The 15,636-nt window shown below is 47.4% G+C and overlaps 1 protein-coding gene across 1 annotated transcript in view; it reads left to right on the top strand.

Annotated features, from left to right (window-relative positions):
* The window catches only part of LOC137332178 (dynein axonemal heavy chain 11-like), a 380,453-nt gene that overhangs the window by 148,722 nt on the left and 216,095 nt on the right, over window positions 1-15,636 (top strand). Inside the window, exons 31-32 of the mRNA XM_067995882.1 lie at window positions 1,099-1,230; window positions 6,073-6,233. Of these exons, the coding sequence (XP_067851983.1) occupies window positions 1,099-1,230; window positions 6,073-6,233 (293 nt within the window). The remainder of the gene's footprint in view (window positions 1-1,098; window positions 1,231-6,072; window positions 6,234-15,636) is intronic.

Genomic DNA, 15,636 nt, shown 5'->3' with positions numbered 1-15,636 from the left:
CTTATCTACCTGTTCCGCCACCTTCAGGGATCTGTGAACTTGCACACCAAGATCCCTCTGACCCTCTGTCTTGCCTAGGGTCCTCCCATTCATTCTATTGATCTTTTGGCCGTAACTTTGTCAGAAGATCGACGGAACCCACAGTGAAATGGTGAAAATGGCTGCTTTTAGCTGTTTACGTTGTTTTCCCGAGGTTTCTGCCAATTTCCCACTGGAGAACCCCTGTGGAAATTCCAGGCAACAGTCTTGTCAGCTGGGGAAATGTCCTGGTGTAAGGGGCTTTCTACAATGCAGGAGTAGGAAATCATGTGCTGTAGTACTTGCAGCACTTGGTATCTTATGTGCCTGCTAAGAATTTCTGTGGGGGTTCTCCCAATTTCTCACCATCACTTCAGTGGAAGATTGGCGGAAATCCTGGACAAACATTGTAAACAGCCGTTTATACCGTTCCTCTGGGGTCTCGGCTGAACTTCCACCAAAGTTACGGTGGGCGATTAGAAAAACCTCAGTCGAAATTCTACCTCTTGGCTTCTCCAGAACCAAACAAGTTATGCTTTACTTTTATTGGTGTACAGAGATGTAGGCTATTTGACGATTTGAGCAGATCCAACAAGTAGGGCTTCCCTTCATCATGAATGCTCAGGTGAAGTCACATAAGGTGAACATCTTTGTGCAAACAGCAGGAGCACAACTTCAAGCTAGCCTGAGGACTGCTCAAGTGCTGCATGTTGCTTGGGAAACCATGTTGCGTCAAATAAATTTCTGGGAAGATTTATTAGAGACAATTTTCAATTTTTTTACTCCTGTAAAATGGGTACGGGACAATCCGATTTCTAGGCCAGTACTCTGGATTTAAAATTGAAGGTAATATTTGAATAAAATCACTAAAACAATCAAGTGAGGGACTGAGTGGTGTAATTTGTAAAACTGTGCCTGAATTCTGGCCACAGTAGTAGAATTAAATATCAGGAACTTACACAGGGCTCCTCCTGATCAGCCACCATAACTATTCAAGCTGCTAATTTCTGTTTATTTTACATTTGTTCTCCAAGTTTCTGCGACTAAAACATAGTGATTTTTTTGAAAAAACTTTTCCAGGTGGTGCAGCTGAATGTTCTGATCAACATGTTGCTGGGAGAGCTGACACCAGGTGACAGGCAGAAGATTATGACTATATGCACTATAGATGTCCATGCTCGGGATGTTGTGGTGAAGCTCATTGCTCAGAAGGCATGTTAGAGAGTTGATTGCAAGTTATCTATGGCTTCCTTTTGTTTGTTTTACTTGAACAGCCTATTTTCCCCCCGCTACCTTTTTTTCCTTCTAATTTGTCTGCTGTTTATTCATGTTTCTTTGACTAAAATATGAAACACTGCCTTCAGTTGTGATATTATATCATAGTAACAGAATAAGGTAAGGTACCTCATAGTATACTCATGGCTAAGGTCAGAGCATGTGGAGTCGGGACAAGTAGCAGAATGGATAGCAAGCTGGCTACAAAACAGAAAACAGAGAATTGGGGTTAAGGGTAGCTGCTCAAACTGGTAAAAGCTGGGAAGTGGTGTTAGGAACATAGGAACAGGAGTAGGCCATTCAGCCCCTCGTGCCTGCTCCGCCATTTGATAAGATCATGGCTGAGCTTTGATCGAAATCCATATACCTGCCTTTGGCCCATATCCCTTAATACCTTTGGTTGCCAAAAAGCTATCTATCTCAGATTTAAATTTAGCAATTGAGCTAGCATCAATTGCCGTTTGCGGAAGAGAGTTCCAAACTTCTACCACCCTTTGTGTGTAGAAATGTTTTCTAATCTCGCTCCTGAAAGGACTGGCTCTAATTTTTAGACTGCGTCCCCTACTCCTAAAATCCCCAACCAATGGAAATAGTTTCTCTCTATCCACCCTATCTGTTCCCCTTAATATCTTATAAACTTCGAACAGATCACCCCTTAACCTTCTAAATTCTAGAGAATACAACCCCAATTTGTGTAATCTCTCCTCGTAACTTAACCCTGGCAGTCCGGGTATCATTCTAGTAAACCTATGCTGCACTCCCTCCAAGGCCAATATGTCCTTCCGAAGGTGCGGTGCCCAGAACTGCTCACGGTACTCCAGATGCAGTCTAACCAGAGTTTTGTACAGCTGCAGCATAACTTCTGCCCCCTTGTACTCGAGTCCTCTAGATATAAAGGCCAGCATTCCATTAGCCTTCTTGATTATTTTCTGCACCTGTTCATGACACTTCAATGATCTATGTACCTGAACGCCGAAGTCCCTTTGGACATCCACTGTTTTTAACTTTTTACCATTTAGAAAGTACCCTGTTCTATCCTTTTTTGATCCAAAGTGGATGACCTCACATTTGTCTACATTGAATTCCATTTGCCACAGTTTTGCCCATTCACCTAATCTATCAATATCGCTTTGTAATTTTATGTTTTCATCTACACTGCTTACAATGCCTCCAATCTTTGTAAACAATTTTACAACACCAAGTAAACATTTACCTGATGAAGGAGGAAGCCTCCGAAAGCTTGTAGATTTCAAATAAAAATTGTTGGACTATAACTTGGTGTTGTAAAATTGTTTACAATTGTCAACCCCAGTCCATCACCGGCATCTCCACATCCAATCTTTGTGTCATCGGCAAACTTAGATATGAGACTTTCTATGCCTTCATCTAAGTCGTTAATAAGTATTGTGAATAATTGAGGCCCCAAGACAGATCCCTGCGGGACCCCACTAGTCACATCCTGCCAATGTGAGTACCTACCCATTATCCCTACTCTCTATCGCCTTTCGCTCAGTCAACTTCCTAACCAAGTCTGTACTTTTCCTCGACTCCATGGGCTTCTATCTTAGCTAACAGTCTCTTATGTGGGACCTTATCAAATGCCTTCTGGAAGTCCATATAAATAACATCCTTTGACATTCCCCTGTCCACTACTTTAGTCACCTCTTCAAAAAATTCAATCAGGTTTGTCAGGCACGACCTACCTTTCACAAATCCATGCTGGCTCTCTCTGATTAACTGAAAATTCTCGAGGTGTTCAGTCACCCTATCCTTCATTATAGACTCCAGCATTTTCCCCACAACAGATGTTAGGCTAACTGGTCTATAATTCCCCGGTTTCCCTCTCTCTCCTTTCTTAAAAAGTGGAGTGGCATGTGCAATTTTCCAATCTAGAGGTACAGTTCCTGAATCTAGAGAACTTTGAAAGATTATAGTTAGGGCATCTGCAATGTGCTCACCTACTTCCTTTAAAACCCTGGGATGGAAACCATCTGGTCCTGGGGATTTGTCACTCTTTAGTGCTATTATCTTCTTCATTACTGTTGCTTTACTTATGTTAATTTTATCAAGTCCCTGTCCCCGATTCAATATTAGTTTTCTTGGGATCTCCGGCATGCTATCCTCTTTTCCTACTGTAAATACTGACACAAAGTAATCGTTCGACATGTCCGCCATTTCCCCATTGTCAATGACAATATCCCCACTTTCAGTTTTTAAGGGGCCAACACTGCTCCTGACCACCCTCTTTTCCCTAATATAACTATAAAAGTTCTTCGTATTGGTTTTGATATCCCTTGCAAGTTTCTTTTCATACTCTCTTCTTGTAGCTCTTACTATCTGTTTTGTGACCCTTTGTTGCTCTTTGTATCCTTCCCATTCGCCAGGATCTGTGCCATTTTTTGCCTTTTTGTATGCCCTTTCCTTATGTCTTATACTGTCCCTTACCTCTTTAGTTGTCCATGGTTGTTTTTTTTGGCAAGTAGAGTTCTTGCCCCTCAGGGGTATAAACCGATTCTGTATCACGTTAAATGTTTCTTTAAACATTTCCCACTGATCATCAGTCATTTTAACCCATTAACAGATTTGCCCAGTTTACTGTGGACAGTCTCTGTCTCATCCCATTGAAGTCGGCCTTACCCAAGTCTAGAATCTTTGCAGCTGACTCACTTTTTTCCCTTTCAAACACTACATTGAACTCAATCATGTTTTGATCGCTATTGGATAGATGTACGCGTACAGTTAAGCCGTTAACTAAATCTGGTTCATTACTCATTACTAAATCTAGTATGGCTTGCCCCCTTGTTGCCTCTAGGTCATACTGCTGTAGAAAACTATCCCGGACACATTCAAGAAATTCACTACCTTTCTGACAGTTGCTAGTCTGCTTTTCCCAATCTATGTGAAGGTTAAAGTCCCCCATTAAGACCACCATGCCTTTCTTACATGCTTGTCTAATCTCTGCATTTATACAATCTAGCACTTCAGAGCTGCTGCCAGGGCTCCTATATACAACTCCCACTATAGCCTTAGATCCTTTCCTATTTCTCAATTCAACCCATAAGGTCTCTGTTGGCTGCTTACCTCTCGTTATATCCTCCTTTATCATTGAAGTGATTTCATCTCTAATCATTAAGGCTACTCCTTCCCCTTTTCCATTTTCCCTATCTCTCCTGTAGACTTTATAACCCAATCCTGACCATCCTGCAGCCATGTCTCAGTAATAGCTATCACGTCATACCCTCCAATTTGAATTTGAACCTGTAGTTCATTTAATTTATTCCTTATACTCCATGCATTTGTATATAGAACTCTTAGTTGGGCCACACACCCTAGCCTGACCTTCAGCTTTGATGCTGGGTTAATCGCCTTACGCCTTCTAGTTTTCACTTGATTTGTAGTGTTTAAAGTACACTTTCTTTCTGCTGCTCTACGCTTTTCCCTTTCACTTGTTCTTGAACAACTGTTCGTACTATTTGTATTGTAAATTTCCCCTGGGTCTTCCCCTCTCTTGCTGCTCTCAACTTTACTCCCTTCTGACTCCCCGCTCAGGTTCCCATCCCCCGCCACTCTAGTTTAAACCTTCCCCAACAGCACTAGCAAACACCCCGTGAGGACATTGGTCCCGATCCTGCTTGGGTGTAACCCGTCCTGCTTGTACAGGTCCCACCTTCCCCAGAACCGGTCCCAATGTCCCAGGAATTTAAATCCCTCCTTCCTCCACCATCCCTGCAGCCACGCATTCATCCGGTCTATTCTCCTGTTCCACGGGGATTGGTGCTGGGACCGCTGTTGTTCACAATTTACATAAACGATTTGGACTCGGGAAACGGAAGTACAATTTCAAAATTTGTAGACGACACCAAATTGGGGTATAGTTAATACTGAGGAAGAATGTGGCAAAATACAAGAAGACAGAATGGGCGTGTAATTGCATGTGAATTTCAATATAGATATGTGTGAGGTGGTGCATTTTGGTAGGAAGAATAAGGAGGCCACATACTGCTTGGATAATAAGAGCATAAATGGGGTAGAGAAGCAAAGGGATCTGGGGATACAGATACACAAATCACTAAAATTAACGCGCAGGTTAATAGGGCCATTAAAAAAAAGCAAACCAAGCACTGGGGTTTATTTTTGGAGGGATTGAATTGAAAAGCAAAGAAGTTATGTTAAACTTGTGTAGCACCTTAGTTGGACCACACTTGGAGCACTGCGTACAGTTCTGGTCTCCATATTATAAAAGGATATCGAGGCATTGGAGAAGGTGCAAAAGACTCCAGAGGATAATACCAGAACTGAGAGCATATACGTATCAGGAAAGGCTGAACAGGCTGGGACTCTTTTCTCTCGAAAATAGTGGCTGAGGGGTGCCCAAATAGAGGTCTTTAAAATTATGAAAGGGTTTGATAGGGAATTGTAGAGAAAATGTTTCCACTTGTGGGGGAGTCCAAAACTAGAGGCCACAAATATAAGATAGTCACTAATAAATCCAATAGGGAATTCAAGATAAACCTCTTTACCCAAAGAGTAGTCAGAACGTGGAACGCGATACCACAAGAGTACTTGAGGCGAATAGCATAGGTGCATTTAAGGGAAAGCTAGAGAAGTACACGAGGGAGAAAGGAATAGAAGGATATGCTGATAGGGTTAGATGAAGAGGGGCAGGAGGAGGCGCGTGTGGAGCATAAACACTGGCATAGATCAGTTGGGCCGAATGGCCTGTTGCTGCGCTGTAAACTCTATGCAACTATGTAAATATGTTGCATGCTTTCCCCTCAGGTTACAAACTCCCAAGCCTTTGCTTGGCTGTCTCAGTTGCGGCATCGCTGGGACAGCGCCCAGACTCACTGCTTTGCCAACATATGTGATGCTCAGTTTCAGTACTCTTATGAATATCTGGGGAACACTCCTCGTCTGGTGATCACGCCTCTGACTGACAGGTAAGTAATACTAACCCATTTTAAAGGCAAATGCTCTCATTTTTTTAATATTATACTTTGTCATTATATTATTACTAGTCGATCTTTCATGGCATTGCACATGGGAAAGCCAATTTAACACTGGATGGATCATGATGGGGTGGTGGGTAGAGCACACCCGCCCATTGCCAGCGTGATGTCCATGCCATTTTGAGGCTCGAGCTTCATTTACAAGCTGCTGGCAAGCTGTGGGCACCAAGCAGTTCCCCGCAGAAGCTCACTGGTTGTGGAAGGGTTGGAAATTGTTCCCAAGCAGGCTCAAGTCGCCACATGAGATTATGATAGTGATAATAACAGAGACCTGGCTCAAAGAAGGGGAGGATTAGGAACTTAATATTCCTGGCTATAAGGGATTCAGGAAAGATAGGAAAGGAAAGAAAGGAGGGGGTGGTAGTATTAATCAAAGAAACTATTATAGTATTGGAAAGGGATTTTGCAGTTGAGGGGTCAAAACAGATTCTATTTGGTTAGAATTTGGGAACAATAGAGGAGCTATTATGCTACTGGGTGTATACTATAGGTCACCAAATAGCGGGAAGGAGGGACAGAAGCAAATTTGCAGGCAAGTTATGGAAAGATGCAAGAACTATAGAGTAATGATAATGCGGGACGTCAATTATCCCATTATAAATTGGGAAAGTAACAGTGCAATGGGCAACGTGAGGGAGGAATTTCTGAAATGTGTACGAGAGAACTTCCTTGAACAGTGTTTCCAGCCCAACGAGGAAGGAAGCAGTGCTGGATCTGGTTGTGGGGAATGAAGTGAGGCAAGTGGAGCATATTTCAGTGGGGGAGCATTTGGGGAACAGTGATCATAATATCATTAGGTTTAGAATAGTTATGGAAAAGGACAAGAAACAATCAAGCGTAAAAATATATATTTTTTTTATTCGTTCATGGGATGTGGGCATCGCTGGCGAGGCCAGCATTTATTGCCCATCCCGAATTGCCCTTGAGAAGGTGGTGGTGAGCCGCCTTCTTGAACCGCTGCAGTCCGTGTGGTGACGGATCTCCCACAGTGCTGTTAGGAAGAGAGTTCCAGGATTTTGACCCAGCGACAATGAAGGAACGGCGATATATTTCCAAGTCTGGATGGTGTGTGACTTGGAGGGGAACGTGCAGGTGGTGTTGTTCCCATTTGCCTGCTGCTCTTGTCCTTCTAGGTGGTAGAGGTCGCGGGTTTGGGAGGTGCTGTCGAAGTAGCCTTGGCGAGTTGCTGCAGTGCATCCTATGGATGGTACACACTGCAGCCACAGTGCGTCGGTGGTGAAGGGAGTGAATGTTTAGGGTGGTGGATGGGGTGCCAATCAAGCGGGCTGCTTTATCTTGGATGGTGTCGAGCTTCTTGAGTGTTGTTGGAGCTGCACTCATCCAGGCAAGTGGAGAGTATTCCATCACACTCCTGACTTGTGCCTTGTAGATGGTGGAAAGGCTTTGGGGCGTCAGGAGGTGAGTCACTCGCTGCAGAATACCCAGCCTCTGACCTGCTCTTGTAGCCACAGTATTTATATGGCTGGTCCAGTTCAGTTTCTGGTCAATGGTGACCCCCAGGATGTTGATGGTGGGGGATTCGGCGATGGTAATGCCGTTGAATGTCAAGGGGAGGTGGCTAGACTCTCTCTTGTTGGAGATGGTCATTGCCTGGCACTTATCTGGCGCGAATGTTACTTGCCACTTATCAGCCCAAGTCTGGATGTTGTCCAGGTCTTGCTGCATGTGGGCTCGGACTGCTTCATTATTTGAGGGGTTGCGAATGGAACTGAACACTGTGCAGTCATCAGCGAACATCCCCATTTCTGACCTTATGATGGAGGGAAGGTCATTGATGAAGCAGCTGAAGATGATTGGGCCTAGGACACTGCCCTGAGGAACTCCTGCAGCAATGTCCTGGGGCTGAGATGATTGGCCTCCAACAACCACTACCATTTTCCTTTGTGCTAGGTATGACTCCAGCCACTGGAGAGTTTTCCCCCTGATTCCCATTGACTTCAATTTTACGAGGGCTCCTTGGTGCCACACTTGGTCAAATGCTGCCTTGATGTCAAGGGCAGTCACTCTCACCTCACCTCTGGAATTCAGCTCTTTTGTCCATGTTTGGACCAAGGCTGTAATGAGGTCTGGAGCCGAGTGGTCCTGGCGGAACCCAAACTGAGCATCCGTGAGCAGGTTATTGGTGAGTAAGTGCCGCTTGATAACACTGTCGACGACACCTTCCATCACTTTGCTGATGATTGAGAGTAGACTGATGGGGTGGTAATTGGCCGGATTGGATTTCTCCTGCTTTTTGTGGACAGGACATACCTGGGCAATTTTCCACATGTCAGGTAGATGCCAATGTTGTAGCTGTACTGGAACAGCTTGGCTAGAGGCGTGGCTAGTTCTGGAGCACAAGTCTTCAGCACTACAGCTGGGATGTTGTCGGGGCCCATAGCCTTTGCTGTATCCAGTGCACTCAGCCGTTTCTTGATATCACGTGGAGTGAATCGAATTGGCCGAATACTGGCTTCCATGATGGTGGGGATATCGGGAGGAGGCCGAGATGGATCATCCACTCGGCACTTCTGGCTGAAGATGGTTGCAAACGCTTCAGCCTTGTCTTTTGCACTCACGTGCTGGACTCCGCCATCATTGAGTATGGGGATGTTTGCAGAGCCTCCTCCTCCCGTTAGTTGTTTAATTGTCCACCACCATTCACGACTGGATGTGGCAGGACTGCAGAGCTTTGATCTGATCCGTTGGTTGTGGAATCGCTTGGCTCTGTCTATAGCGTGTTGCTTCCGCTGTTTAGCATGCATGTAGTCCTGAGTTGTAGCTTCACCAGGTTGGCTTCTCATTTTTAGGTACGCCTGGTGCTGCTCCTGGCATGCTCTTCTACACTCCTCATTGAACCAGGGTTGATCCCCTGGCTTGTTGGTAATGGTAGAGTGAGGACTATGCCGGGCCATGAAGTTACAGATTGTGCTGGAATACAATTCTGCTGCTGCTGATGGCCCACAGCGCCTCATGGATGCCCAGTTTTGAGCTGCTAGATCTGTTCTGAATCTATCCCATTTGCACGGTGGTAGTGCCACACAACACGTTGGATGGTGTCCTCAGTGCGAAGACGGGACTTCATCTCCATGAGGACCATGCGGTGGTCACTCCTACCAATACTGTCATGGACAGATGCATTTGCGACAGGTAGATTGGTGAGGACGAGGTCAAGTAAGTTTTTCCCTCGTGTTGGTTCGCTCACCACCTGCCGCAGGCCCAGTGTAGCAGCTATGTCCTTCAGGACTCGGCCAGCTCGGTCAGTAGTGGTGCCACCGAGCCACTCTTGGTGATGGACATTGAAGTCCCCCACCCAGAGTACATTTTGTACCCTTGCTACCCTCAGTGCTTCCTCCAAGTGGTGCTCAACATGGAGGAGGACTGATTCATCAGCTGAGGGAGGACGGTAGGTGGTAATCAGCAGGAGGTTTCCTTGCCAATATTTGACCTGATGCCATGAGATTTGATGGGGTCCAGAGTCAATGTTGAGGACTCCCAGGGCCACTCCCTCCAGACTGTATATCACTGTACCGCCACCTCTGGTGGGTCTGTCCTGCCGATGGGACAGGACATACCCAGGGATGGTGATGGAAGCGTCTGGGACATTGGCTGAAAGGTATGATTCTGTGAGTATGGCTATGTCAGGCTGTTGCTTGACTAGTCTGTGGGACAGCTCTCCCAATTTTGGCACAAGTCCCCAGATGTTAGTAAGGAGGACCTTGCAGGGTCGACTGGGCTTGGTTTGCCGTTGTCGTGTCCGGTGCCTTGTGGTCCGTCCGGTTTTATTCTTATTATGACTTTTCGTAGCGAGATTTTACAACTGAGTGGCTTGCTGGGCCATTTCAGAGGGCAATTAAGAATCAACCACATTACTGTGGGTCTGGAGTCACATTTAGGCCAGACCGGGTAAGGACGGCAGGTTTCCTTCCCTGAAGGACATTAGTGAACCAGATGGGTTTTTACGACAATCTGGTAGTTTCATGGCCATCATTACTGATACTGGTATTTTAATTCCAGATTTTTATTTAATTAATTGAATTTAATTAATTAATTGAATTTAAATTTGCCAGCTGCCGTGGCGGGATTTGAACTCATGACTCTGGATTTTAGTTTTAACTGGAGGAAGGTTAATTTCAGTGAGTTAAAAAGGGATCTTGCCCAGGTCGATTGGAATCAAAGATTGGTAGGCAAAACATTAAGTGAACAATAGAAGGCCTTCAAGGAGGAGATGTTTCAGATGCAGAGTAGACACATTCCCATGAGGGGGAAAGGAAGGGCATCCAAAGCTAGAGCTCCCTGGAAGACTAAAGATATAGAGATTAAAATGATACAGAAAAAGGAGGCTTATAACAAATGTAAGGTTCATAATACAGTAGAGAACACAGCTAAATACAGAGAGTGCAGAGGAGACCCAAAAAGGGAATAAGAGGGGCAAAGAGAGAGTATGAGAATAGATTAGCAGCTAACATAAAAGGGAACCGAGAAGTCTTTTATAAACATGTAAATAGTAAAATTATAGTCAAAGGCAGAGTGGGGCCGATTAGGGATTAAAAAAAGGAAATCTCCTTGTATGGCTGAGGTACTAAGTGAATATTTTGCATCGGTCTTCATTAGAGAAGAGGATGCTGCCAATGTAGCAATGAAGGAGGAGGTAGTAGCAATATTGGATAGGATAAAAATAGATTCAGAGGAGATACTTAAAACGTTGACAGTACTCAAAGTAGAAAAGTCACCCGGTCCAGATGGGATGAACCCTAGGTTACTGAGGGAAGTAAGGGTAGAAATTGAGGAGGCTCTGGCTACAATCTTCCAATCCTCCATAGTTAGGGCAGCGATGCCAGAGGACTTGGGGATTACAAATGTTAAACCCTGGTTCAAAAAAGGGGAGAGGGATAAACCTGGCAATTAAAGGCCCGTCAACCTAACATTGGTGGTGGGGAAACTTTTCGAGACAATAATCTGGGACAAAATTAATTGGTACTTGAAAAAGTATGGGCTAATAAATGAAAGTCAGTGCGGATTTGTTAACGGAAAATTGTGCTTGACTAACTTGATTGAGTTCTTTGATGAAGTAATGAAGAGGGTTGATAAGGGTAGTGCGGTTGATGTTGTGTTTCTGGACTTTCAAAAGGCATTTGATAAAGTACCACATCATAGACTTGTAAGATTAAAGGGACAGTGGTAGCATGGATACAAAATTGGCTAAGGGACAGGAAGTAGAGAGTCGTGGTGAATGGTTGTTTTTCAGACTGGAGGGAAGTATACAATAGTATTCGCCAGGGGTTGGTATTAGGACCATTGCTCTTTTTGATATATATTAGCGACCTGGACTTGGGTATACAGGGTATAATTTCAAAATTTGCAGATGACGCAAAACTCCAGAATGTAGTAAACAATGTGGAGGATAGTAACAGACTTCAAGAAGACATAAACAGGCTGGTGATATGGGTAGATACATGGCAGGTGAAATTTAATGCAGAGAAATGTGAAGTGATACGTTTTGGTAGAAAGTATGAAGCGAGGCAATGTAAACTAAATGGTACAATTTTAAAAGGGGTGCAGAAACAGAGAGACCTGGGGGTGCATGTACACAAATCTTTGAAGGCTGTTTAAAAGAAGCATATGGGAGCCTGGGCTTTATTAATAGAGGCATAGAGTACAAAAGCAAGGAATTAATGCTAAACCTTTATAATTGTAAACAATTTTACAACACCAAGTTATAGTCCAACAATTTTATTTGAAATTCACGTGAATTTCAAATAAAATTGTTCGACTGTAACTTGGTGTTGTAAAATTGTTTACAATTGACAACCCCAGTCCATCACCGGCATCTCCACATCAAACCTTTATAAAACATTGGGTAGGCCTCAGCTGGAGCATTGGGCCCGATTTTAGCACCCGGTTCCGGGTGCGTTCTCGGCGGGGGGGCCTCTAAAATCCCGGTTTCGAGGAGCGGGACCGGATCGCGCCTCGATCCCGCCCACTTCCGGGTTGCGCGCTGACGTGCGGGGGTGCGTGCGTTGGCCCCGCTGGTGGGAATCCCGCAGGCAATTAAAGCCAGCGGGGTTCCACTTGAGTGTATTTATCTTGGTATTTCAGGTCATTAAATGACCTGATTGAGCTGTTTATTTAACAGGTGTCGGATTTTACAGTGAAATGAGACTGTTTCCCATACTGGGGGAAACACTCACACTCTCAACGGACGTGTTGCAGCCAGCAGCCTGTGGCAGCTGCCAAGGTGCATTCCACAGGTGGGGGGGGGGGAGAGCCTTCACCAACGCAGGAGGACACTCCGTAACATTGGCCAACGCCTGCCCTCCACCACCCTCCTCCAAGCAAGAAGATTCACCGGCGTGGAAGTCCAACCCCTGTGCGAGGACACACTTTTCTAGCGTGCACAACCCCGCAAACCTAAACCTGCCAGATGGGTGCTGCGTTGACATCCTCGGAGGACGAACAGCATGACCAGCCTCAGCAGCCTCGCAGTCCACGCCGTCCGCCTCAGAGACATGCATCCCCACAACACGGTGCTGCGGCACATCCACCTGCACAGCAGGATGGAGGGCATCCGCAGAGAGAGATGCGTCGCAGGAGGCACTACCCTCCGCACAGGGTCTACAGACCGAGGCTCAGCTTCATGGACCTCTCTGAGCAGCAGTGCATACGGAGGCTCAGAGTCACTCGCCAGGTAGTCGCCGACATCTGCAGCCTCCTCAATGACGAGCTGCTCCCGGATGGACCAAGCAGCATCTTCTTACCCGTCGCCGTCAAAGTCACCACTGCCCTCAACTTCTTCGCCTCCGGATCCTTCCAGGGTGCCACGGGGGACATCACCGGGGTCTGTCAGTCGTCTGCACACAAGTGCATAAGGCAAGTCACCGATGGGTTGTTCCGCAGGGCCTCGACCTACATCAACTTCGCCATGGATGAGCGCAGCCAGACGGAGAGGGCGGTTGGATTCCATGCTGTGGCTGGCTTCCCACGGGTGCAGGGTGTAATCGATTGCACCCACATAGCAATACGGGCACCTCCACATGAGCCAGGGCTGTTTATCAACAGGAAAGGGTATCACTCCATGAACGCCCAGCTCATTTGTGACCACCGCCAGAGATTCCTACACGTGTGCGCCAGATACCCTGGCAGCTGCCACGATGCCTTCGTCCTCAGGGAGTCCACCGTCCCGCCCCTCTTCCACGCACCCAACGCCGGCAACGGCTGGCTCCTCGGCGACAAGGGATATCCCCTGCACACGTGGCTTATGACACCTCTGAGGAACCCCATTACCGAGCCACAGCGTCGGTATAATGACAGCCACATTGCTACCAGGTCTACAATTGAGCAGGCTATAGAGCTGCTCAAGATGCGCTTCAGGTGCCTTGATCGTTCCGGGGGAGCGCTCCAATACACGCCACTCCGAGTGGGACGAATTATAGTTGTCTGCTGTGCCCTGCATAACATGGCACTACAGAGAGGGGTGCCGCTGGAGGAGGCCCCATGCACACCCGCCACCCACATTGAGGACGACAATGAGGAGGAGGTGGAGGAGGAAGAGGAGGAGGAGGAAGAGGGAGAGGAGGAGGAACGACCCATGCGCCGAACACCGGCTCACCTGCGTGCTCGTCAGGCCAGGGAGGCACTCATATGCCAACGGTTCTCCTAACATCACACTGTGTGAGGCGTTCACATGTCATAACGTGCACAGACGAGGGTCCATACAGGCTCCCTCCACAGAAGAGTGGTGCCTGTACACCTGCACCCACTGGATTATGCTCAATGGGTGGGACGGGGTGGTCGTCGTCATGATGAGGCGCACGGAAGGGACATATTGCACAAGCCGCAGAATTATGGACAAGAGGTGGCAGCATTGGTGAGAAAAAGTGAGTTTATTTTGTGGTGACATTCAAAGAGTAGAAAATTAAAAAAAAACGACAAACACCCTGGTGCAATCCCTGTGTGCTCACGGAACTTTAGGCGTTCGTTTTCGGGACCCCCTACGTGGTGCTACCCCTGTGGCTCCAGCAGAGGTGGTGGCAGGTTGCTCCTGTTCGTGCCCTGACCGGGTAGATGCTTTGGGCCGACGCCCCCTGGGTTTCGGTGCCCGTGAGGGCAACTCCACAGACTGCTCCTCCTGCACCTGTGCAGGGGCAGACTCGGCCACCTGGAGAGGATGGACTATTGCGGGCACTGGTTGAGAGGGGGGCAACGGGTGAGACTTGGGGGCGCCTTGAGTAGCGTCCACACTTCCATTTCCCCGTTCACCATCTTCCCTCTCATGGCCAAGGCCCACATCACCCCTTCCACCCTGCTGGACGGCAGTTTGGATGACGTGGGTGAGACCTTGCAAGGCCACCTCCAATGTATCTGTCAACCTGTTGATGGCGGCAGAATGTTGTTCACCCTGAATCCGAACAGCCGTTGTGAGGGCCTGGATGGACTCATTGGTGAGCTGTGCGTGACGCTCGAGGGAGGCTAGCCTGTCCTCCACCGCAGACGTTCCCACACCTACCCGCGACACTATCTCAGAGATGCCTTCACGTCCCTGCGACACTATCTCGGCGATACCCTCCTGCACCTGTGCCACCATTCCCCTCATGCAGGAGTTGGACTCCTCCATCCTCCGTGCGATTGTGGAGAGTGCGCGTGGCACCTCTCCCAGTACCTCAGCAATGTTCTGGTGCCCCTCGACGACTCTCCTTTTGACAGGTGGCCCCCTGGGTTCAGCATCTGGGTCCGGCTGAGCAAAGCCTGGAGAAGAGTGCTCCCACCGACGCGGACCCTCCGCGGCTGACCCTGCCACCAGGGTCTGCTCATGCTCATGTGTGCGCGGTGACTCACCATGTGCAATCCCAACTAGCTGAGGGGGGGGACCCACCGAGGTGTGTATATCTGCGCTGGTGGATGCAAGGCTCATGTGTGACGATGCACCCTCAGAGACGGGCATGTCCTCTGAGGAATCGCCCTCAACCGAGACGTCGATCGCAGACGGTCCTGGAAGAGAACAGAGGGAAATATCAGGCATGTGACCAAATGTGGCGGTGCGACATATGCCATGTGATGCTACGATCATTCACGATCATGAGTGATGAGTGCCAGCTTTCCCTTACCGGCCGTTTCGCCAGAACCAGACTCGCCATCCGCCATCGACAGGCAATGCAGCGTGCGGCTGATCTCCAGTGCCTCGACCTCGGCGTCTGTCAGGGCCATCTCGTGTGGCGGGCCCCCTCCGGTGCATGCCCTATCGCGTGCGTTCCTGGCCCTCTTCTCCTGTGAGGGCAAAACACAAAAACGTTATTGAGTGATGATTACAATGTGAGACGCTTCAAGCATTGGTGTG

Source organism: Heptranchias perlo, chromosome 2 (genome assembly GCF_035084215.1).
Source record: "Heptranchias perlo isolate sHepPer1 chromosome 2, sHepPer1.hap1, whole genome shotgun sequence".
In the NCBI taxonomy this organism is placed as follows: Eukaryota; Metazoa; Chordata; class Chondrichthyes; order Hexanchiformes; family Hexanchidae; genus Heptranchias; species Heptranchias perlo.
This window is presented reverse-complemented; position numbering and strand designations above follow the sequence as displayed.